We start from the raw sequence: 26,578 nt of genomic DNA, 5'->3' as shown, positions 1-26,578 counted from the left end.
TGCCTGTTCCTAGCGAACAGACCCGCCTTAGTCCTTGACCTTTATCTAATGCCCAGGGTAGATGAGCTGATTGAGAGACTGGGGCAGTGTTATGATCTGCAACAAGTACTAAGGAAAGAAAGGGGAAAGCTATCCCTACAGTAAGACTAAGCTGAATCCCTACGATGTAGCGGGCTGCCTGTTCCTTCCGAACATACCTGCCTTAGTCCTCGGCTAGTCAGAACGAAGACCTAGAGCATAAGGGGAGGGGTCCCTAAAAGAACTAAGGACTAGAACAAAAATGGGACACCTCCTAAACAGAGAAGTTGTTGCAGAACACAAAAAGACAAACTGACAAAAAGGTACTAGAGGTCCCAGAAGGACCAAGCGAACTGACACAGATAGGCACCGAAGCGCCTGGCTAGAGAAACAGTCAAACAACATTGAAGTCCAGCAAAGCCAGGAGGGCGGAGCTGGAATATAAAGGCAGATGGTCACGTGACCGCAAAACACAAGATGGAAAAAACAAACAGGAAGGTTCCAACAAGTATTCTCTGTTTGATGCAATCTTCTGTATTATGTAAAATAGAGGTGGATATTTTTGGTGGCTCAATCAAATTGAATAGCGAATTATTCAAATTTGCTGGACTTATTCCCAATATTGTTTACACATATTCAATTTGCATGAAATCGATTTGCTCATCTCTATTGAGACCTCATCATCATGGTAATGACCACATTGTAGTCTACATTGATTAACATTAGCCTATAATTCTCACAGTTTGGTACCCAAATTCATTATTTTCTTAATACCAGAACTGAAAAATGCAGAATATTCAGTAGATGCACCGAGGCAAAACAATAACCCATTTTCTTTGTCATCTTTAACAGTTTATTAACTTTAGTCTTAATTATATTTAATTGGTTTGCAAAAGAGGCTAAACTGCAGGAACTGCTGTAACAAATAACACTGAATACACAAAATGGAACAGTTGAGGTCATGAAACTAAACAAAGATCTTTCTAGCAATTTATTACATTGAATTAATTACAAATGCAAAGAAATTTGATCTCGGCTTCTGAAATGTTTTTTTTTTAGCATTTGGGGATTTCATGAGCCATAACCAGTTTTGGTCTGGGTATTTAAGCTGTTTTATAGCAAATGTTGTAATATCCGAGGTTTAAAAGCAACAGAATGACCCTAGTGTTTGGGGCTATTTCAGCAGCAGTCGAGGAGTCTGTCAGTAGGGACCACAAAGACTTGGTGCAATAGCAAACCAAAGGCCTATGGGCTCATAATGTGCACATGGCCGTATTTTCAGTCCGAGTGTGATCCGACAAAACATTGGATCGCCCTCAGACCAATGTTATTATATGGCTCTGTTCACATGTCCTATTTTTTCATTGGACAGAGTCTGTCAGAGGAAAAAATCACAGCATGCACGATTTGCATCTGATATTCGGATCGCACTCAGCCATGCAAGTCAATGACTGCATGGAAAAAAATCGAACTACACTCTGATGACATCTCAGTGCAGTCCAATTTTCACGGACAGACAGAACGGAGATGATGGAGATTTTTTTTTCCATCTTCTTCACATCCAAGAAAATTGGATCACACTATGACTACACTCTGATCAGACTGTGATTAGCATAATCGGCCTGATTCTCTCGAATGAGAGAAAAAAGTATTGTGTGACCCTAGCTTAATACTCATCTATACTTATACTTTTTCACCTCTGCTGCCAGAGCAGAACAGGTATAGGCAGGGCCAAGAAGAGGTGAGCATAATTGTTTTTTTTAACTGCTGACTAGCCCAGAAGCCATAAAAATAGTGTGAATAAGGGCATATGTATATGTGCAGCATGTATACCATCTTAAACCAAGCTCAAATTTTGTATTTTTTCTTTGTATATTTTGCATTCTGTGCAAACCTGGGTGTGGCCTCCCTTCCTAGAGCTGGATAACACATTTAAAAGCTTCCCTTGGCTGGTGTTTCCACTTTAGGACCAGAGCCTCAGTCTGCCCTTATTCACACAGAGATCAACTTTGACACATGGTAAGGTTTTTAATATTAGACAGAGTAGGTTCTATCCCGAATGGGTTCACCTTGTCGCTGGTGGGATGGATGGCTTTCATACTATTTTTGATCAAAAACAGTGTTACTAAGAACCCTATTTTATTTAAATGCACTTGCTTTTTATTTATTTACAGCAGGGCATATTTTCATTTTTCTTCTTGTAGGTTTTTCTGACTTATGGCCATTGTGAAACATGCATTGATGTGCTGCATGTATACCATCTTAAACCAAGCTCAAATTTTGTGTTTTTTCTTTGTATATTTTGCATACTGTGCAAACCTGGGTGTGGCCTCCTTTCCTAGAGCTGGATAAAACATTTAAAAGCTTCCCTTGTCTGGTGTTCCCATTTTGGGACCGGAGCCTCGGTCTGCCCTTAATCACACAGAGATCAACTTTGACACATGGTAAGGTTTTTAATATTAGACAGAGTAGGTTCTATTCCGAATGGGTTCACCTTGTCGCTGGTGGGATAGCTTTCATACTATTTTTGATCAAAAACAGTGTTACTAAGAACCCTATTTTATTTAAATGCACTTGCTTTTTATTTATTTACAGCAGGGCATATTTTCATTTTGCTTCTTGTAGTTTTTTTTAAATTAGTAAATACTTACATTTTTCATGAAATAATTCCAGAAGATCATCTTTTCTTATCCATACATTGTATAATTTCTATCTTCCTAAGAATTAAATTATAACTGGGTATTACCCTTTCTCTTTTTATAGGGGTGTGTTTCAGGGACCAGCATCTCCTCGCTTTTAATTTTAAATTCTCACCTTACAAGAACATTAACTTATTTAATATTGATCAATAAAGTTGTATCAGGGATTGTTTGCTGCAGTGTAAAAGTGGAGAAGATGGCGTAACAACACCCATCTGTTGTTGTGTGCAAATTGTATTTTATTACATGTTTTATCCCCCTACAGGTTGCAACTCCTGTTAGTTAGAGGCGACAGGGTTAACTGTAGGGCCGGCCCATAAATGGGGAGGAGTAATAGGGACAAGTGTGTGAGTTCCTGGTTTCATAGTTAGTGGGTAGTGAGCTGCAGATAAGGAAGGACACCCTCAGAGGGGAATTACCTTCACTGTGTGTGTGTGTGCAAGCAGCAGAATGGCAAGGGAGAAAGTCATTCAACAAGCAGTTTCCTCATAGCAGGCAAGATGGGCACCCAATCTGGAAGAGTTAAAGTAGGTTGCAGTGTTAGCCAGACCTGGAGGTCCACAGTGAAGAAATATGGGGTCAGCCAGGCAGGGACATGTCAGTAAGGTGATAGCTAGTGAGAGCTCCCTACAATGTACACAAGAGTGCAGCTAGAGTATAGTGGCGCAATGTAACACATTGATCCGTGCGTCCCTGTACTAGGAAAATGAAGCCCCCAGCGTAACCTGTTATGCATCTGTCATCTTTCTCACAAGTACCGCCACCCGGAACTGCTAAGAATGTGCCTCTGTGTTGTGCAAAAGAAAAAGCCAAGCATTGTTCCTGCTATCCCTTGTATATAAGTTCTAATGTCAGTAAACAAGACTTTAAAGGGGTATTCCCATCTCGAAGATCCTATCCCAATATGTAGTAGGTGTAATAATAATAATATTAGCAAATACCTCCAATTAGAAATGTAGTATAGTTCTTTTGATTCGCTATGTCTCTTTCCTCATGTACAGGCATTGCAGGACCTTAGGAATCCATGGTTACATCCACTGATAAAGTGACAGTTAGTCAGCTAGCTGCTAGTGGTCGTAACCGTGGATACCTAAGGTCTTGCAATGCCTGTACATGAGGAAAGAGACATAGCGAATCAAAAAACTATACTATATTTCTAATTGGAGGTATTTGCTAATATTATTATTACACCTATTGGGATAGGATCTTGGAGATGGGAATACCCCTTTAAGTTTGCAAAGCTGTCTGCTTTCTTCATTGGGAAGTTAAAGGGGTCCTGCACTGCTGAAATCGCGTCAGAATTAAATCTGAAGGTGTCCACAGCAGAAACACAACAGCATGTGTAGCACCCCGAGGGCTCGGCTGCTACAGGGGTATTGCACCTCAAACCAGAGGTGTGATATTCCACTCCCGGGTAAGGATGGAGTGTGGACTAGGGCTCGTTAGGCTGCATGCACCACACACACCCCATTTCCGAGGGACAGCTCAACGGTGCTCCCACAGAAGTGCAGGCACGACAGCTTCTGTCCCTGGCTGGAGTGGGGAGGGGGAGGAAAACCCAGTGGTGTAGGAGCAGATAGGGGTGGGTCTCTGGGCATAGGTAGGAGCCCATTGGTTGCTAGTCACCAGGGCTCACACATAGGGAGGTATATAAGGTGGGCACCATCTTAGATCAGTGTGCAGTCTGAGGAGAAGTGACAGGGAGCAGAGCTGCTGCATGGGCTCTCCTCCACGGGCAGGCCTTGTCAGGAGGCTGGGGCCTGAGAGAGAGAGAGAGGAGAAGGAACAGCAAAGGAAGTAAGAAAGGAAACAAGGAACTGGAACACAGAGAAAGGCCCAGAGACACGAAGGCAGAAGGAACCCCAAAGGCCCAGGAGATTGCGGGTGAAGGGTTGGCAGAGCAGGGTACCGGGACCCAAATTGGTGGAGGCAACAGATTCCTCAGCCAAGGACCGGAGGTTGTGACCACATCTTGGTGCGACCCCTCACTACATCCACCAGGAAAGCATACCACATAGGGTCAGGGAAACCGGAGATAGGTTTCACCAAGAGAAGGCCCGAGGAAGCTGGACAAAGGTGGGTCACTGGTGAGGACGGCCAGAGAAGGGAAGAGAAGGGAGCCCTGTGCCACGCTCTGCAATTGCCTGGGAGTTGGTCGAGCCCCTTGCCTGGAGAATGCAGCACGGCTCAGGCGGTCCTTCATGTGCACAAGTGTCCTGGATGAGAACTGTGAGTAAAGCATTGGAAACTGCACCACATGTCTCTGTGTTTCATCGCCGCACCAGCACCATTAGTACTGGGACGCTCACACCATCACTCCCATCATCCACACTAGCTGCCCTGAGGCAATACTTCTCCCGTGGGGAGTTATCCCATACTCGGCTGCACAAACAACATCAGCCTCAGCGGTCTGCAGCGCAGCGGCGGTCCCCACTGACCGCAATCCACGGGTGGCGTAGTCGGACATTTGTTATTACACTAAGACTGCCACTGGTTTGACCACCCTGAGCCACGGACCGGGTCACCGCCACACTGAGACTACCACCCCCAGCATCCCACCAGAGGCCCGGTTCCGGGTTCCCCACGCGGCCCAGGGGGCGAGTCACATGCACACACCCAGGGACCGCTATCTAAGGTGCTTAGGGGCGTGGAATTAGATGTCGGCCAAATTTCCCCCTTACAGCGGCACGAGTATGTAGTTTCTACTTTCTCATCCCTTTTTATCCCATTTTTTTGGGAGAGTGAAATAACCAAAAAACAACAATTCTGCCACTTTTTACATTTTTCCCCCCATTTTTAGCATTCAACCCGAGGCGCAAGAACCCCAGCACTTTCCCTGGTGTGCCGGATGCTGGCCCTGATTGTTATATTATGGGCTGACAGCACCTGCTAAGCTAGGGGTCACACAACTGTATGTTCTCAATCCAAGACAAACGGTCCGATTATACTAATGCTCTAATCAGAGTTTGATCCTATTTTATCGGTTGTGAGGAATAATAAAAAAAAAAAATCACCATCTTCTCCATTAAGTCAGTCCATGAAAGTCGGACCGCACTCCGATGTCATCGGAGCGCAGTCTGATTTTTGTCACGGACCCATAGACTTAAATGTCTGAATGTGTTCCGATTATTCGAGGCAAATCGTGCACTTGTCTGGTTTTTACGGTCAACTGGTTAGATAACTAAACAAACAAAAGCAAACTTTCATTTCTTAGTTCTTTTTTAATTGTGTATGTGACACCAAATACATTTGATAATATAGTATTCCATTATAGCTTATTCTCAATATTCTTGTGACATATTCCAAATATTTTTACCTTATGCACTCCATACACACTAAGATTATAACTTTGCATGAAGTATAAATGTGTCATAAATAGAATTTTTGATTGGATGGATAATTTGTCCTTTTTTAGGCTATATTTAAGAAACAGAAATCTATTGGGTCTTTTAAGACTTTACTATTATATCAGTTTTGCTAAAACAAATGAACTATGTGGGCAATTTTTGAGAATGTACTAGAATAGACTGTATCTACTTATATATGATTTAAAGAGGAACATTACGATATTGAACCTATAGGTGATCAATTATTAAAATTTTCATCACCCTATTGTCAAATATTTTTTTTTTAGCCAGTAAATGCATAAAAAGTCTTAAGCAAACATACAGCTACTTGTATTGCAAGGGGTAAGAGCTAAATTATACCCATAAGCAACATCAGACAGGATCTTTAACAAATCCATGACAGGAACAACAATATGCACTTCCCAAAAATCCTTGGGGATAGACCACAATTGAAAAAGTTAATATTTAAAGGTCTTGATGAGAATATATGGTAGCAATTCAAAAAAAGCTTTCATTGAATAGTAAAAAAAATTTCAGCTTTGCACAGCATGAATTTTTGACTACTTTATGTAATTCTGATCTCCCTGCTGCAGAGTCTGTACAGAGGCGGAGGATGTGGGCTACAATATCTCTTCTGGGCACCAAAGTTAATCTCACTATAGCGCAACAATCAACTTTTTGTTTTCTTCTCAGAGCTGTTTTATATTTTCTGACGTATTTTTTTTCCTTTTAACATCATCTACCTATTAATTTATTTACAGCGCAGAGCATTTCATTATAAAATATGCACAAGATGGTGGGAAGCTTGTCATAGTTTAAAGTAAATATCTTGACTTCTACTCTATTTTAGTGCCAAGAAGACAAACATTGATATAAAAAAACAAGAGTGCTGAATGTTATGTAATCCAATGCATAAGTATACTGAAATTACAGCCATTCCCTTAGGTGTTATTTTGGTTTTCTAAGAGAAGAAATCACGCAAGTATTCATAATATATTGCATTCTAGATGCAAAAATACACATGCGTGTAGTCATAGGAGGGCATATAGCCAGAGGCGTAACTCAAAGCTCTGACCCTCAATGCAAAATCTACAATGCTTGTGTCTTTCTATGTGGCGGAGGGGCTTTTGGGACCCCTTCGGTAACAGGGACTGAGTGTTACTGCTACATCTCTACTCCCTATAGCTACGTCCTTGGTTATAGTTGACAGCTATAGTGGAAGTGTTACTCCAGTTGCAAGAAACTAAAGGGAACATGTCACTCGATTCATGCTGCCCAAACCACTAGCAGCATGAATAAGAACATGACTGTACAAAAAATATACTTTAAAGAGCCGGCTTCTTCACGTGCTGTTCCAGGTGATTGACAGGTCTCTTCAATGTGTTATACAGAAATAGCCAAAGTGTTATACAGAAATCCCCCCAAAGGAAGCAAACGCAAAACGTGCGTCGGGGCTTTGTCTGACACGCACAGGCACATCTGCACTTTATGGGTAAGAACCATAATTTCTCTTTCATACTACTGTATACTGACTGGTGCTCCTTCAATTGATTTGGGGGATTTAGGTGGTACATTGTGTGGCATTGTGTGTTTTTCTACTCCTGTTTTGTTCTTCTTCCCTTTGGGCATGCTCATACATACATGATGTGATAGCGTGTAAAATAAATATATATTTAATGAACTGCCCTTATACTAATATCCAGTTATGGCCTGTGTTGTTGTCCTCACAATTGTGTCTTCACTAGCCTGGTTGTTTACTACTTGTGATTTTTGGTGTATTGAAACCTGTTTTTAGAAATAATATAATTATTCCAATAAAATTACAACATGTTTATGAAACACAGGTTTCTTGACTAATTTTCTACTATTCTTGGGATGCATATGCTCTTCTCTTATTGTTACTCTTCCATGTGTGTAGATAGTGAGACCTGTCAATCACTTGAAGCTGGTCCGGGCATAGTCAGTCTGCTAGCTTCTAAAACTACATTTTCTCTGAACCATTGGAGCAATTCAGAGAAAAACATACCTGACTGCAATGGTGAAGTCAGGCTCCAATTCATGCTCTATAGTAATGGAAGAGAATCCAGCTTCATGGATATAAAATCTTCATCTTTATGGGGAAGATTATAGAAGTATTTTTACATTCAAAATTTAGTCCATCTATGGAAACACCAACGTGTTTCTGGTGCACACAGCACCTTTACTCATGGTCCATAATCTTGCCAATAAAGATGAAGATTTTATATCCGTGAAGCTGGATTTCCTTCCAATACTGTATGGTTATCTCCTCTTGGCAGTGACGTTACTACCTGCTCAGGACCAAATAAGACTGGCTTTCCTTTTCTACTCTGATTCATGCTTCCCTTGGTTTGAGCAGCTAGAATTGGCTGACTTAAAGGGTTATTCTCAACCGTTAAAGCTATCACCCATCCGCTTGGACCTCACCGATCCCAAGAACAAGGCTTTGAAATGATTAGTCAAAATGGAGTGGCAGCAACGTGTGCCAACCATTCAGTTCGTTCTCAATGGGACTACTGGAGATAGTCAAGTGGTATGCATGGCTATTTTTGGCAATATCATCAAATTTTTCGTACTGCCGAGCAATAAGCAATATAATCTTCAGAAGATATCTTATATTAAAAACCTAAGACTACACAATGTTTTTGGCAATTAATGAATTATTTTTTAATGCCCAAAATCAGACGATGACCATTATATTCTTGAAAGAATATTCCCACCTTAGACATTTGTGATACAGTGGGTGCGGAAAGTATTCAGACCCTTTTAAATTTTTCACTCTTTGTTTCATTGCAGCCATTTGGTAAATTCTAAAAAGTTCATTTTTTTCTCATTAAAGTACACTCTGCACCCCATCTTGACTGAAAAAAAAACAGAAATGTAGAAATTTTTGCAATTTTATTAAAAAAGAAAAACTGACATATCACATGGTCATAAGTATTCAGATCCTTTGCTCAATATTGAGTAGAAGCACCCTTAAGACTAAAGTTAATAAACTGTTAAAGATGACAAAGAAAATGAGTTATTGTTTTGCCTCGGTGCATCTACTGAATATTTTGCATTTTTCAGTTCTGGTATTAAGAAAATAATGATTTTGGGTACCAAACTGCGAGAATTATAGGCTAATGTTAATCAATGTAGACTACAATGTGGTTATTACCATGATGATGAGGTCTCAATAGAGATGAGCAAATTGATTTCATGCAAATTGAATATGTGTAAACAATTTTGGGAAGTGTTCCCACCTTAGACATTTGTGATACACTCTACACCCCATCTTGACTGAATAAAAAACAGAAATGTAGAAATGGATTGAGCTAGTACAGCCATGAGTCTTCTTGGGAATGATGCAACAAGTTTTTCACACCTGAATTTGGGGATCCTCTGCCACTCTTCCTTGCAGATCCTCTCCAGTTCTGTCAGGTTGGATGGTGAACGTTTGTTGACAGCCATTTTCAGGTCTCTCCAGAGATGCTCAATTTGGTTTCAGTCAGGGCTCTGGCTGGGCCAGTCAAGAATGGTCACAGAGTTGTTCTGAAGCCACTCCTTTGTTATTTTAGCTGTGTGCTTTGGGTCATTGTCTTGTTGCAAGGTGAACCTTCAGCCAAGTCTGAGGTCCACATCACTCTGAAAGATGTTTTCATCCAGGATATCTCTGTACTTGGCCGCATTCATGTTTCCTTCAATTGCAACTATTCATCCTGTCCCTGCAGCTGAAAAACACCCCCATAGCATGATGCTGCCACCACCATGTTTCACTGTTGGGATTGTATTGGGCAGGTGATGAGCAGTGCCAGGTTTTCTCCACACATACCGCTTAGAATTATCACCAAAAAGTTCTATCTTCGTCTCATCAGACCAGAGAATCTTATTTCTCATAGTCTGGGAGTCCTTCATGGGTTATTGAGCAAACTCTATGCAGGCTTTCATATGTCTTGCACAGAGGAGAGGCTTCCGTCGGGCCACTCTGCCATAAAGGCCCAACTGGTGGAGGGCTGCAGTGATAGTTGATTTTGTGGAACCTTCTCCCATCTCCCTACTGCATCTCTGGAGCTCAGCCACAGTGATCTTGGGGTTCTTCTTTACCTCTCTCACCAAGGCTCTTCTCCCACGATTGCTCAGTTTGGCTGGATGGCCTGGTCTAGGAAGACTTCTGGTGGTCCCAAACTCCTTCCATTTAAGGATTATGGAGACCACTGTGCTCTTAGGAACCTTGAATAATGTGAAATTCTTTTGCACCTTGGCCAGATCTTTGCTTTGCCACAATTCTGTCTCTGAGCTCCTTGGGCAGTTCCTTTGAGCTCGTGATTCTCATTTGGTCTGACATGCACTGTGAGCAGTGAGGTCTTATATAGACAGGTTTGAGCCTTTCCAAATCAAGTCCTATCAGTTTAATTAAACACAGCTGGACTCCAGTGAAGGAGTAGAACCATCTCAAGGAGGATCACAAGGAAATGGACAGCATGTGACTTAAATATGACTGTCTGAGCTAAGGGTCTGAATACTTATGACCATGTGATATATCAGTTTTTCTTTTTTAATAAATTTGCAAAAATGTATACATTTCTGTTTTTTTTTTCAGTCAAGATGGGGTGCAAAGTGTACTTTAATGAGAAAAAAATGAACTTTTTAGAATTTACCAATTGGCTGCAATGAAACAAATAGTAAAAAACTTAAAGGGGTCTGAATACTTTCCATACCCACTGTATATTCATGGGATTTGTCCGTTTTCTTTTGGGTGAAGAATAGAGCTTTTGGTGTTTTAGAATAGAGAAGTGTGCAGTTTTGCAACTGTGCTCGGCTGTCTAACTCCAATTGAAGTAAATGGAGAAAAAAAATGCTCATGCTCTGTCAACTATCTATTCACTCTCCACCTGGATGCATCGGCCAACTCATTAGGTAGGACCGATTTCAGAGGAGATTGATATCCTGTGTATAACACCATTATAATTAAGTGTGGGAATACTTCCAAAAATTAAAATCAACAGTAAATGTAACTTTATTGTTCCAAAATCATCATTTAAACCATGTGCTAGAATTCTTTACGGAGGTCCATGGTATACGTATGGGTCTGTATTTTTTAATGTTGCACTTCTAGAGATGAATATGGTACATTCATTATTTAACCACACTTTTTTCTGACCAAATCAAAGTTCAACTATGATGCTGCCATAAATCAGCTTAGAAGATTATTCAGAAAAAGAGAGATAAGAGTTATCAGTACAAACTCACTGGCGGATCACTTGTAACTCATTCTGTAGTCTGTTATGTACTGTGATACACCGAGGCTGTCGAAGCCAAGCAATCTAAATAGTATAATGAAATTCTATTACCTAAAAGATTTTTTGCCAAAAAAAATCACGTATTTAAGTAAACACAATGCCTCTGAAGGTGTCACTATTAGAGTTGGTGTGAATTTATTCACACTGCCCATTCTATCGGCCACAACAATGGTCTATGACTGCTGTATGTGAGAAGGAGTACCTCTGTGGCACCCTGCTGTTCACAGGTACCACAGGACCCAAAAGGGTGCATGGATGGACTTCTCCACAAGAGGCCCTCATTACAAACAAACACCTCCACCCTTCCACCTCATGCCACCAGAGGGAGCATATATATGGAGGGTGGAGTTAGGCAGTCAGAAAGTCAGAGAGTGTGCTGCCACTGAGAGCAGTGAAGATGCAGCACGTCTGCTGCTGTATTGAGGGCCCCGAGTGTGGCCAGAGGCAAAGAGTAGGGGAGAGAGGAGTTGAGGGGGCAGAGGAGCATCATAGGCTCACCCCAAGACACAAACCGGACACCGGGTCCGCGCCTACAGGGTCCTCTATACCCAGTAGGGACTACCGGCATACCAGGAGGACTACAAGTCCCTGGTCGACCTGAAGCTAAACCCTTGACAGGACTGGGAACCACGAAGGCCCCGGCGTTCAGGGATGGTGGTTGCCAAAGAAAGGTCCTACTACCAAGCGACAGGTGAAGGAACAGCACGACACAGAAGCTAGGCTCAGTTGCAGGCTGGCCAGGAGCTTAGAGAGAGGGAGACATGGACCAGGAGGCCTTATTCCCGCTCACTGGTGAGAAGTCCTGAAGTACACCCTTCCTACCGAGTACCCTGGACCGTACTTGACATCCGCACCAGTAAAGGTACTGAAGTGAATCCCCTGTCTCTGTCACTTACTCCTGCTGTGCCATCTCTCCTGCACTACAAGCCCCAGCATCACCACCATCTGCACCTACACTGCCCCGGGGGCCCGCTCCGCCTGTGGGGAGCAGAAACATCCCAGCTGCCATCCCATCACCCCCAGAGGTCTGCAGCAGCGCTGGTAACCATTACCGGAAACCACAGGTGAAGTCACGAAACAAACTGTACACTAAATCCCTTTTTAAAAGAGAGACCCAGAGTACGGGCCCGGGAGCAGACTGCCGTGACCTCCTAAGCAAGGTAAAAGGCCCAGGTACCGAGTCCCCTATATCCCCCTGGGTGACACCTCCAGTTATCTGCTGGTGGCCCTTCTTTTGGTTAGATGGCCTGGCCCGGCTTCATATGTGCATAATGTCACAACACTGTCGTCATGCCAGGGCGGCTAATCAAAATAAGAGCAACGGCTGTCAGCAGATACGGGTCACAAGTGTGTCTGGTTTGACAGTCATTCTGGATCCGGCTGTACAAGGTTGCTGCGCTTGGCCTTGCAGACACCTTCTTGATCCTTTCATCATCCCTCTCTCTAGGACCCAGCGGTGATCCCCACCTTCTGCTGCTAATTAACACACCCTTGCTGGATATTTAAATACACTCAGTTTCTACAGAGACTTGCTGGTGATAGAGTAAAATCCTCTGTTCAGGTCTGGAGTTCTGGCGGTCGGCTGGATTCTCCTTGGAGTTCCTTTGTGGATTGTAGTCGTGTTCTCTCTGCTGTCTACTCAAAACTAAGTGTATCCCCTTGTCTGTTTCCGTGTTTTGTATTTAGTTGCAGTGAGGCTGACTAGTGCTCACCTCTCCCCCTCCCTTGCTAGGGCCTAGCTCTAGGGTCAGCCAGGACTAAGGTATCCTTCTCGGCGATTGGTGCGGAACCTATTTAAGGACGATAGGGGAGTCAGGATGTTGTTAGATCTGCTTAGGGGTCTCCACTCCCCTTTTCCCTAGTTGCTATGCTTCCCCTCTTTTCCCGTCATCGTACGCTGGGTTCTTCCCATACCTAGCATGATAATATGAAACGGTACTCCATCTACCATGCAGTGGCCATAGACCAATGTCATGGCCGATGGTATTGAATGTGTGAATAGATTCGCACCAACTGTAGTTGATATCCTTTACACATTCCCCTTTTATAAATTTAAAATAATCTTTACCTTGAGACTTGACGTCATCCACCTCTGGACACGGCATTCGCACAGTCACATGGCTCGGCTCAGAACGTCTGCCTGTGTTATCAACTCCCCATAGTGTGAACCTAATCAAGCCGGGAGACAAGACTATTTTATTTTGATCAATGCACAAGACATACTGAAAGATTTCTTAAGTCAGTGAATAAGAGGGGTTAAGCTACTAAACCTGTCTAGGATGAAGACCACAAATGATATTACCTGCTACAATATAAAGAGTGAAGCCCTAAGGCGCGGTGCAAAGCTTATCACACTTTGGCCAAACTAAGACCTCAACGTGAACAGATATTACCAAAGATGATTAAATGGGAGTAATAAGAAAAGATTAATTTACCAAACTGGGGTTATTAAGGGGCCCATAAGTCCTAAGGCAACAGCGTGTCACCTGTTAAATAATACAGGGACTATTAATAGCAAAATCTATTAACCTTTTTTTCCCACAATGCTCCATAATAATTCACTTCACTGATTCACTTTACTAATGTTAAAGATGGTCAATTTAAATGAAAATAGAATCAGAGCACTTTAACCGGCAGAGTCTGACTCCATTATACCCCTGATAATCAAATAACATTATGGAGCAGCGGAGGATAGCTCTCACGTGTAAGAAGTGTCAGACTCCAGGCAGCGGACCACAATCGATATAACGGAGGAATGTTTGTCAGAGACTTGGGCTGGCATCACACATGGAGATTTTGCTCCTGAGATTATATCTTCAACGAAACTTAAGACAGTCTCTGATAATGGAAAAGATATAGAAAATAAGTGGTGCAATATTAAACTAGAATATAAAAGATGTAAATACAATGTATATAATACACCAGCTGAAGTTAAGAAATTAGAATCTTTACCAGATAAATATTAATTCTGAAAAGATGAACACACTTGCTTAGAGTATTTTTTGTAGGACAGCCTTAAACAAAAAATTGGTGGAGTTTATGCAAATGCATAGCCAATGTACCCCTGATGAAGTATGATTAGCAGCGAAACATGTCCAGATGACTTTTGTGCTAGTTTTTAATTGTTCTTGTGGCTAGCTCTTGCACAAGGATGATTGTTGGGGAAGTTAAAGATCAAGGCTGATTTTTTACGGCTGATCCTTTTGTTCTTGGTGAGATAAGCTGCCACCAGAGATGCCTGACTCCTTGAGGACACAGGGGAGCTCAGCAGAAAGAGCGCTAGTCTGTATGGAGGAGTCAAGAGAAATAGTTGTCAGCTGAAGGATTGGTTGAACTATCATTCCTCCGACAGCTCTCTATTCTGTATGGAGGACTTTAGTGGATTTATCTGCAGTAATCTAATGTATTCAGGTTTTAAGTGTTTTACTACATTGGCCAAAAATGCTATAATGTAATTATTCCTTAACTTAACATAAGTTATCTAAAAGTAATGTGATTTATTTTGAAAGAACTCTTCTCACCGTCATTGTTACCTGCTTCCACTTTGGAATGGTCCAGTTTGTCGGTAACCTTTTCCTGGCTAATGAGATAATCTACTATTCGTGCTCCGATTGGGGATTCATAATGCATCCATTCAAGTACCAGAAGGGAACTGCTGGGCTCCTGCAGCATAGATAGGTGTAACCTATGGGGACGTAACAGAGGGTCTTGAATCCTGACATGTTCGTATTACATACATGTAAAGCAGCAAACATGTTATCCTAAAAACCCGAGCCAACTACTCGGAGGACATAGTGTGCCTACATTATTTATGTGAAGTGTGGTTCATACACTTAGCATAGATCTGCATCGCAATGTAAATAGCATTTACGAGCATCTTTGGCTGTTAAGATAATGGCTGCTACATCTGTAAATTTCACTAATAAATAATGAAATCATCCAAGGTCTACTCCTATCATATAAAGTGTTGGTATAGGGCAAGAAAATGTTATCTATCTGTAATTAATAGGGGGTCCCAGCAGTTTTGAGAGGATGCACTACTTATTTTAACCTTGCATTTCCTTTATTTGTTCTTATTTTTTGATTGCTTATATTATTACCAACACATTGCACATCCCATTAGGGTTCACAATTAAAATTCCCTGATGAAGTGAAAAGGACCGGATGAAGGACGCTCCTGTCAAAATGGAATGGGGCAAATGGATCCAATGAGTATAGTTATAACAGAAGCTAGATATAAATAAACTTTAATTAAAAAAACCACTACGCGTTTCGGCTGCCTTCCTCAGATGTATAAAAAATGGTCATATAGTCAGCTCTTACATAAAACGGGCAGGGTTATGAATTAACAAACATTTTTTATTTGCTTGTTTTGTTAATTGATAACTCTGTCCATCTTATGTGAGAGGTATATAAGCGCTGACTATATGACCATTTTCTATACACCTGAGGAAGGCTGCATGCAGCCGAAACACAGTGTTTTTTAAATATAAGTTTATTTTTACTAACTTTTGTTTTATCAGTACTCATTGGATCCATTTGCCCCATTCCATTTTGACGGGAGAGTCCTTCATTTGGTCCTTTTTCCACTTCATTAAGCTCTGCTGGAACTCCCTTAGGAGGAAAATCCCACAGTATACAAGGTTGGCTGCACCCATTGGAATCCATTATTATGCTATTTGGAGTTGTGCTCCGCAACTTTGGCAGATGAGAACATTTTCACAATTGTTTTTATTTTTTTTTAACCTACTGTGCTCAGAAAGCACTCCTTTCTCTCCTTTTTTCCACCAAGGAAATTCCATACATTGGTATAATTAAAATTTCTTAACAGTAGGACTTTAGGAGTGTTGGAGAAAATTAAATTTCCCGAAAAAAAACCATGCATGATGTAACTGTACATGGGATAGAGAAGAGTCATGGATTAAATAATAACTTGGATTCTGTTATTGATTTATGTCATTGATGTTTTACCAAACTTAGCTAAGCAATTATTAATGTAAATTGGCGTTTATTAAGTAGGCCTTACGGAGTGATACAATTCACTGCACTGACACCTATGGTTGATCACATATCTACCAGTTCTTCCATTTTCTCTCTGGTTTGAGCCACCGGAAAAACAAATCCAATCTTCACATTTTTTATTAGAAATCTATAGACACTTTCTTTTGATCAATATCTATGTTTCAGATCAATAATTGAGCTGATAGGATAGTATACCCAGAAGAGTTATTGGCCTCCTGTCATAAAGTAATCAACTCTGCAGTCCAATAATTCAGTCCCCTGCTAAGACCAACAGAGATGGCAGAAAATGTAGAAGGAGGAGAAGACATGGAGCTGCACGCAATCCATCTAGACTTATGTTTAGGGCTGTCTGATTATAGGGTTCTCCTCTTTGGACAATCCTTACTTTTTAGAAGGGTTCATTGACAATAAGCTGGAGCAAGGATCCTAAGTGATCATCTGTAAGTGGAGCAACCTTCAGAAAGTGTTTAATTTCCCTACAGCTCCCCCACAGGTGAAGTAATGCATTACACAATGCCCACTCAAATCAGTGCATGATCAACAAAATACAGGATAGTCTTTCTAGCTGCTCTTCAATCTGGCCAAGTGAAGAAGATCTTGACAAAGAACTCCCCTTATTGATTTTAAAATGGCTTTTTCACCAGATTTCGTCATCCGAAATTATATGGGCAGATACCGTTCTGCAGCGCGCCTCCAATTCATAAAGAGCAATTTTTTATAGACTCATCTGGAATCTGTGAGAAAAGAATTGTAACCTGTTCCCCTCGCAGAACATTCCACAGAAGTATTCTTCCCTACGAGCATTACTTCTGGGGTGAGAAAGCACAATACAGAAGCTCATAGGGCACCAGGGGTAGAAATACCATATGTGCAACCTGCTTAGCTTCACATATTTAGTAGCATAGAGAGGCAAATATAATCTTAAAGGGAATCTGTTACCAGGTCTTAGTTACCTAATCTGAGAGCAGCATAAGGTAGGGGCAGAGACCCTGATTCCAGTGATGTGTCACTTATTGGGCTGCTTGCTGTAGTTTTCATAAAATCACTGTTTTATCAGCAGAGGACTAGTAAACCTGCTGCTAGATAGTAAAACCACTTCTGCCTATGCACAGTGTACACGGAAAGCTGTCAATCAGTGGTTTGGGTGGGGTTATACAGAGATCAGCAGTCACATAATCAGCAGCAGATAAAACAAAGATTTTAACAAAACTACAGCAGTCAATAAGGTAAATGATACATTACTGGAATCAGGGTCTCTGCCCCTATATGATGCTGCTCTCAGATGAGGTAGTAAAAACTTGGTGACAGATAGCTTTAAAAATAGCTTTTACTAAGACCTACCTTATGTTTAATCATAACGCAGTATTTCCTTTAAAGCCCTATATACACGATATGTCTCAACAGGAAAACAGATTGTCTACTGCACTTCTCCGGTCACATTATTGAAACGTCTTTGCAGTTACATTTTTTTATTGACTTACCATATTTGTAATGATTTGAGCTTATGAATCAGTGACACAACCCTATAGATCAGATTATGGAGCAGAGAGAGCGCTTTATAGCACATGAAACATACAGAGGGTAGGCGCACGGCACGCGCCTTACTAAATTGGTTTAGCAAGCTGCGATCCATAACTTAATAAAAAAAGAAAATTATTACTCATATCCCACAAAGCTCAGAGATGTGTGAAGCCGAACATGAGACTGGGAACTGTGGAAACATAATTATCAATAAAATATGTTTTATTGCATCACATAAAAGATGAGACAGCGACAAACAATATCCCGTTATGGATACGAGAACTGTGAGTCGCCAGCAGTGTGAGCAGCGACTAAGGATGACAGTGATCTGTGAAAGGTGATGTGGAAAGACAAAAGGGGTCTACAGGAGTTAGCAAAAAGTATGGTGGAATAAGATAAGGTCAGCCTGCACCAGATTTCTGCCCATAGCTTGCATCGGTCAACCACATAGCAAGTTGATTGACGCTAGTTTAAAGGCTGATGATTGTTGAGGGTCTCCATGGATCACCAAAAGAGGAGACCCAAGGTTTCCTACGTGAATATGGGTGTAGTGAGCAAGTGTGACCACCACTACTCCGCTCACTGGTCATAGAAGTGGTGGTCGCAGATGCTTACATCTCCACTCGCAAAGGGGACTTTGGCTTTGGGCTTCTCATTCTTTGAATTGGTGAAAATCTCAACATGTGTACCCCCAGTGATCATACATCTATCATCCATCCTGAGGATAGGAGATATATGTTAGTAATGAGACAATCTCTTAATTTTCGGTCCCTCTACAGTTTGCCTATCTCTTAACTGATGTGGGTAGATGCTGCCGATATCGGCTACTTTGACGCCTTCCTCCTGGTAGCTGGGCTTTCAGTGCGGAGACCGGGCAGCTTTAAATCTCTATTACCTTGCCAAATAACCCGATATCTGCAGGTTAATAACATTTGGGAACATGACAGGTTCCCTTTAAAGATTCGATCAGCTAGTGAACAAGAGTTTTCCTTTTCGACTGACTGATCGATGCCATTTTTAAACAAACCAATGATTGGGAGCAAAAATTCTTGCACATGCTTGTTTGGCCAATTCTGCTCATGTAAAAAAGTGGTCTTTACAGAAAAAAGTAAAGGTAATTTGTCATCAGAAAATTATGTATTTTTTATATTAGGTTTTTATGTTACATATATTTTTTGCATTTTTTTTTCATGTCCTCATCTTTATTAAGAAACAAAATTAGTAAACTTGCAATTTTCAAATTGGCCACTGGGGCTTTTATAGACTCATACTTCCTGTCATTTCAGGAAGTGTTTACAGCAGTTTCCTTATCACCAGAGGCAGGGTCACCTCTAAATGCTGCTGATAACACAGGATTCACCAGCCACTCTAAGTAGTGTCACATCACAGCTCCCCCTGCTCCCCCTCCCTTAATAATGGCCATAGCACTTGCTCATTAGATGCTTCAATACAAAAGACAGGGTCTGAGTCTGTTCGCCGTGGTTAATGTACATGTAAATTTTCTAAAACAAACAAATTGTAAGATTTCTAAATTTTATTTTTAATAATGATTGTGATATGAAAAAGAAAAAACATTACCAACAAAATTTCATTTTGTGACCTATTCTATCATTTAAAGTTTTAAAGAGAAACTGTCTAGCCCCACTGGCACCATTGATGGACAGCTTTCTGCCTACGCTGTGCATAGGTGGTAAGATGTCAATTAACGCTGTGTATGGAGATACCTGAAGGTTGTGAATATGGAGGTCTACCTAGTAGGCGCTCATCACTGGAAGGACTAGCAGAGCTGTAGTAGATAAATACTTTTTTTTATCAAAACAACAACAAGAAGGGACACAGAACTGGAATGAGGGTTTTGATCCCTTCTCTATGCTGTCGTCAGATGGGGCTGCAGACACCGGATTCCCTTTAGAATTACAAGTGGCCATTTAAATGAAGAGCAATCGATTACATCTGTTAATTTAGGGATCAACCCTCCATAACATCTAAAGCCTCCAACAACCCATATGTGCTAGTAGATTTGAAAAAAAATTGTGCTCTGGGAGAAACAATAGAAATTTTTTAAAGGTCTGTTATTTTTTAGGTCTTATCTATGAGAAGAATGAAAGAAGAAGGAACATTCTGATAGAGTGAACACAGAAATGTAGATAAACTCCGGATCTTTGAACCTTACATGGGTTGTGGCAGAGGAGCACACGTCGGAAGTCCGTCTACACCAAATGCTGTGGAGTCACATCGACACCAATCTTCAATCACGTCACCACGACCTGAGCACCAAAGATAGCTGAGCACGGCTTCCTGCAGCAACTGAGAGAAGGACAGACAGACATGAGCACAGAATATTCCTGTAAGAAGACAGACAGCTGAACATTGGCCCTGGCTATAAATCGGAGACACACGGGCAAATTAACGTAGAGTACGCTACCAGTGAGGCAAATGAAGACCTGTTATTACCTAGATCATACATGACAAACTCTAGTCCGTGGGTCAAATCTGGACTGCAGGATGGTTTTATTTGGCTTGTGACATCAGAAGCACCACCCCTATGTAGGGCCCATTATTCTGTATGGAGGACTATGTGGGGCCATTATTCTGTATGGAAGACTATGTGGGGCCTATTATTCTGTATGGAGGACTATGTGGGGCCCATTATTCTGTATGGAGGACTATGTGGGGCCATTATTCTGTATGGAGGACTATGTGGGGCCTATTATTCTGTATGGAGGACTTTGTGGGGCCCATTATTCTGTATGGAGGACTATGTGGGGCCCATTATTCTGTATGGAGGACTATGTGGGGCCATTATTCTGTATGGAGGACTATGTGGGGCCCATTATTCTGTATGGAGGACTATGTGGGGCCCATTATTCTGTATGGAGGACTATGTGGGGCCATTATTCTGTATGGAGGACTATGTGGGGCCTATTATTCTGTATGGAGGACTTTGTGGGGCCCATTATTCTGTAGGGAGGACTATGTGGGGCCATTATACTGTATGGAGGCAAATATGGAGCCCATTATTCTGTATGGAGGACTAAGTGGGGCCCATTATACTGTATGAAGGACTATGCGGGGCCCATTATACTGTATGGAGGACTATGTGGGGCTATGATTCTATATGGAGGTCTATGTGGAGCCCATTATTCTGTATGGAGCACTATGTGGGGCACATTATACTGTATGGAGTTCTATATGGAGCCCATTATTCTGTATGGAGGACTATGAGGGACCATTATACTGTATGGAGGACTATGTGGGGCCATTATTCCGTATGGAGCACTAGGTGGAGCCCATTATTCTGTATGGAGGACTATGTGCGGCACATTATACTGTATGGAGGACTATGTGGAGCCCATTATTCTGTATGGAGCACTATGTGGGGCCATTATACTGTATGGAGGACTATGTGGGGCACATTATACTGTATGGAGTTTTATGTGGAGCCCATTATTCTGTTTGGAGGACTATGTGGGACCATTATACTGTATGGAGGACTATGTGGGGCCATTATTCTGTATGGAGCACTATGTGGAGCCCATTATTCTGTATGGAGGACTATGTGGAGTCCATTATTCTGTATAGAGCACTATGTGAGGCCATTATACTGTATGGAGGAATATGTGTGGCCATTATACTGTATGGAGGACTATGTGGGGCCGTTATACTGTATGGAGGACTATGTGTGGCCCATTATTCTGTTTGGAGGACTATGTGGGGACCATTATTTTTTATGGAGGACTATGTGGAGCCCATTATGCTGAATGTAGGACTATGTGGGGCCATTATACTGTATGGAGGACTATGTGAGGCCCATTATGCTGTATGGAGGACTATGTGGGGCCCATTATTCTATAAGGAGGACTATGTAGGACCATTATTCTGTATGGAAGGCTATGTAGGGCCCATTATTCTGTATGGAGGACTATGTGGGGCCATTATTCTGTATGGAGGACTATGTGGGGCCATTATTATGTATGGAGGACTATATGAGGCCCATTATTCTGTATGGAGGACTATGTGGAGCTCATTATTCTGTATGAAGGACTATGTGTGGCCATTATTCTGTATGGAGAACTATGTGGGGACATTATTTTGTAAGGCGGACTATGTGGAGCTCATTATTCTGTATGAAGGACTATGTGGGGCCATTATTCTGTATAGAGGACTATGTGGCATCATTATACTGTATGGAGGACTATGTGGGGCCCATTATTCTGTATGGGGGACTATGTGGATCCCATTATTCTGTATGGAGGACTATGTAGGACCATTATACTGTATGGAGGACTATGTGGGGCCATTATTCTGTATGGAGAACTATGTGGGGCCCATTATTCTGTATGGAGGACTATGTGGGGCCCATTATTCTGTATGGGGGACTATGTGGGGCCCATTATTCTTTATGGAGGACTATGTGGGGCCCATTATTCTTTAAGGAGGACTATATGGGGCCCATTATACTGTATACTGGTTGGCCCACGACTTTGTCCAAGTTTTTCATTTTGGTCCTCTGTGTGTTTCAGTTTGACATCCCTGACCTATATGCAGATAAATTTGTATGCAGATTGTTAAACCAGTATTTATCACGCCAGATACTTATATCAAAATAAGAAGAAATCTACATTAAGAGGGCAGACAGACGGCCATATTTCTCTTTCGAGGATCGCATTGCAATTCTTGGACTGAACGTCGGCTCTCCTGACCTGAGCGTGACAGAAGCACGAGAAATATAGCCGTCTGTCCGCCCTCTTACACACAAACTTTCAGGTGAATGTCACTTCTTGAACACCATTGTGTTTTTTTTCCATAAAATGGGTCCAAAATTTTTTACTAAAGGTTTTCTTTTGGCATCTTAATAGTGATTAGTGCCCATTATTTCTGGGAAAAAAGCATAAAATCATCTGCAAACACAGAGCTAAATTATAAAACACAGGCATTCGGTGGTCATAACTACAGCACAGGGGGCTCATAAATCTAGTGTAATCTTTTGACTGTTTCTATTAGTCAAATGACACAATATTATTTTGCCGTTTTGGCTAATAAAATAACGGTCTTTCCCCATACTGTACTATCTTTTACGTAAGTCAGCATACTCTGATGCCAAATCAACTTCAATATTAAAGTAGTATGCAGTAGGCAACTAAGCTTCATCTAGGGGTGGCTGCAAAAAGACAACATTTTACCATGTAACCTGCACTAAATGTTGGACCTCAAAGCGACATGTTGTTAGCGTTAATGGTGGACATTCACTCTTAAAGACCAATCCTTAAGATAAACAGAAAGGGAAATTTATTATGAAGAAAATTTTTAAAAAGTTAGTTTTACACGAGGCTACTTTGCTTTTATTTGCACCAAATGTATCACAATTTGGTAAATCTGATGCAAATTGAAAAAAAAAACTTCTGTCCAGAGATGTTTAATCAGCTTTTACTCCCCCTGCTCTCACTGGCGTAAGAATTGCAGCTTTTTTCAAAGTTGTAGTAGTAGATCAGGCTTACACTTATTTGACTAACTAATGACACCAAATCCCCTCCCTACCACTTGGTGTAAAATCTCAGAAAGTTTTTGCAAAATAAAGATGTGCGGCAAAATTTTCTGCTTGTTGTTGCTTGAAAACTGGCACAAAAGGCTTAATACATTCTCCCCAAAGTTGCCAACAGTTCTAAATTTGCTGTGATCATCACAATGGATCATGCATTATGGAGGAACGTATACCCCTTTGCCTTTGTCCTTTCCTATCCATTGTTTCAATTTGATGGACATTTGTTTTTTACCAACCTTATTTACTTTATAATACAATCCTGGCAAATATGGGCTGTTCTTGCCTGAAAAGGAGTGGAATTTATATGAGTTGGATTTGCTCCTGCGTTGGACTCAGGTAGCAATGAATATTCCACCAAACATCAATGTTGGTAAGTAAAGATAAATAATCATTATCAGATGTCCTGGCACCTCCACTGATCTGCTGATTGAGGGTAGTGTGGTGCATTGGAATTGGCATAGTTCTGTACATTGTGATCTGTCATTGAATGCCTTACAGCAAGATTCACTTGAATGAGAGAGAGCTGCATTACCATTCATAGCCACCATGCAATGTACAAAGCCCTGAAAGATCGAGTGTACCGGAAGAACATTAATCTAAGTCTGTCAGCAATAAAAGGACTGTTCAAATCAAGCACAGGCACACCCTTAACATGGCTTACCAGTTCAGTGAATCCTCCCATCTACTTGATATCTATCTATCTATTGTGACAAAGTTAATGGTAAAGTGATAGAGGGAAGATATTTTTCACTGAGACTATTAGTTCCATGAATTGAAACTATGAAGTTTGGAAGTTTGCTCCAGCATGTTATTTGCTGAGAGGGGTTAAACCTCCATTTTAAAAGGGAGTGGATTTTGTGAATGACCATTGTCGAGGGTGGGAGGTCATTCACCATATCTCCACTTTAGGGTGTGGTCTAGGGTTTAAATACTGGACCTGCTGAGGCATTCAGTTTTCAGTTATCTTGTGAGGCTAACTCCAGAGGAAAGAGCTGCTTGTTGTGCTAATCTGAACCATGGGTGTTCTGTTAACCCAGTGCGGACAGATTCCCACAGGCCTCTGCTGTTTTCTTTTGTTTACCCTTTTTGCCAAGGAAGGCCTGTTTGTTTTGATGGACTTTACAGTGGTTTATGCCTGCATTAATAAACCACTGGGAAATTTAAATCAACAGAATTCCTGCGTTACCTCCATGTGCAGCTGAGTGAGCAATCTATCACACTATCTATCTATGTCAGTCTATCTAACTATGTCCACCCTTTGTGCTGAAAGTGCTGATAAATTCCTTTTAGGGTGCAGTAAGACGAACGTCTAAATCCGACCAAGATCGGAAGTACACAGACTGGTCGGCGGATCTTCCTACCAGAAGGTGACAACTTCATATATTTCTATGCTGTGTCACGAAAGGGCCTAGAGAGCTGCGGCCAGTTGGTGCATTGTGATCTGAACTCAGTCCGATTTATACGGCCGTCTGACTGAGCCCTTAAAGCCTTGTAAATCCCCTTCAGGGCTTGTGCAGACGACCACATTATTAGACTGAGTGTGATCCGACAAAATATCAGATCAAACTCGGACCAATGTTAAGCAGTGGGGCCGTGCAAATGTCCGATTTTTTGTTTTGAACAGAATAGGTCTGGGGTAAAAAAAATCCCAGCATGCCCAAGTTTGTTCCGATATTCAGGTCACAATCAGCCAAGAAAAGTCAATGTGTCCATGGAAAACAAAGGTCTGCTCTTGGATGACATCTGAATGCGGTCCGATTTCCGAGCAGTGACAGAATGGAGAAGATGGAGAAATTTTCTTTTCCATCTTCTTCTCATCCGAGAGAATTGGACCACACTATGATCAAACTCTGATTAGAGTGTGATTAGCATAATCAACCTGATTCTTTTGGATGAGAAAATATACGGTTGTGCGACCCTAAAAGCCTTAAAGTGTTGTAAATCCCCTTTAATCTGGAATCGCTTTACCTTCACTTTAGATTGATTGTTTCATCGAATAGGACATATGGACAGGGGTTGTCCTGATGGAACAATTTGATTATCAACTTAAACACAAGGTTCCTTTAAGGTTCAGAAAAGTTTGACTAGGCTTATGCTTGGTTGTCGGATTTCTTGTATGACTCAATAACTCTTTTTTGTTTTCTTTGCTTGCTTCATAATAAATTATTGCTGTTGCATACAAAGATACGAACTATTACACCATGTTATAGTCTGCAACATCACTATATTTAAGTAGTGTTAAGAATTCATTTGTTTTAAAAAGTTAAGGGCATTAAATGAGTCTATGTATTCAATAATCCAAACCCTTCTGTGTAATGTAAGCAAAACCAAGCACCGAGCTGAACCCTGCGTGCGTGGCTTGTAAATTATTCTTTATCATAAATGAGAAGTTGGCTTTGGGATATATATTTAAACATTCAGTATACTCTGGTTTGAAATAAGGTCAAGAATCAGAAGTAACCAAGAACCTTACTAAACCTTACTAAAACAAAGCTAAAAACCTTACTAAACCTTACTAAAACAAAATAGAAAACTAAATTTAATGTCGCTGTCTTGGTTTTTCTTATTTTTTTTATATGCAACTTTTATGTATCTATTAAAGTAAAAGATAAACTGTATTAAATTTGTTGAGATACCTGGCCCCACAAATCTTATGCCACTCCTATATAGCCGTTGATTTTTCTCGCACGGATTTGAAAACAGCTTCAATAAGTTTTAGCGGATTCCACGCGGAAACTGTGCAGATAGTCATGCGCCTATGAGTCTCATTGATTGAAACTAATGTGTGCGCGTACTCACGGCATTTCAAACTGCAAATTATACATAATAAGGGCTTGTGCACGTGACCATATATTCGGTCTGAGTGCGATCTGACAAAACATGGGATCACACTTGAACGAATGCTATTCTATGGGGCCATGCACATGTCCGATATTATCCTCGGACCGAGGCAGTCCAAGGAAAAAATTGCAACATGTCAGAGTTTGATCCGATATTTGGACTGCACTCGGCCGTGCAGAGTTTGACCAGAGTGTGATTTACATAAGCGACCAGATTCTCTCGGATGAGAGAACATGCACTTGTGTGACCCAAGCCTTACATAGTTACATAGGTTGAAAAAATACTCAG

At 41.3% G+C, this 26,578-nt stretch overlaps 1 protein-coding gene across 8 annotated transcripts in view; it reads right to left on the bottom strand.

The window, feature by feature from the left end:
• ASTN1 (astrotactin 1) overlaps positions 1-26,578 on the bottom strand; it is a 651,398-nt gene that overhangs the window by 9,888 nt on the left and 614,932 nt on the right. For 6 of the 8 annotated variants that reach the window (XM_073643365.1, XM_073643361.1, XM_073643367.1 and 3 more), the window contains 4 exons: positions 20,081-20,214; positions 14,886-15,049; positions 14,067-14,202; positions 13,433-13,533 (listed from right to left, as the gene is read on the bottom strand). In XM_073643365.1, the coding sequence (XP_073499466.1) occupies positions 13,433-13,533; positions 14,067-14,202; positions 14,886-15,049; positions 20,081-20,214 (535 nt within the window). The remainder of the gene's footprint in view (positions 1-13,432; positions 13,534-14,066; positions 14,203-14,885; positions 15,050-20,080; positions 20,215-26,578) is intronic. The other 2 variants (XM_073643368.1, XM_073643369.1) reach the window with 1 other exon arrangement.

This window comes from Phyllobates terribilis, unplaced genomic scaffold (assembly GCF_046119375.1).
Source record: "Phyllobates terribilis strain yellow unplaced genomic scaffold, ASM4611937v1 Scaffold_8__6_contigs__length_399053987, whole genome shotgun sequence".
Lineage (NCBI taxonomy): Eukaryota > Metazoa > Chordata > Amphibia > Anura > Dendrobatidae > Phyllobates > Phyllobates terribilis.
Note: the sequence above shows the minus strand (reverse complement) of the source record. Positions and strands in the feature narration are given on the sequence as shown.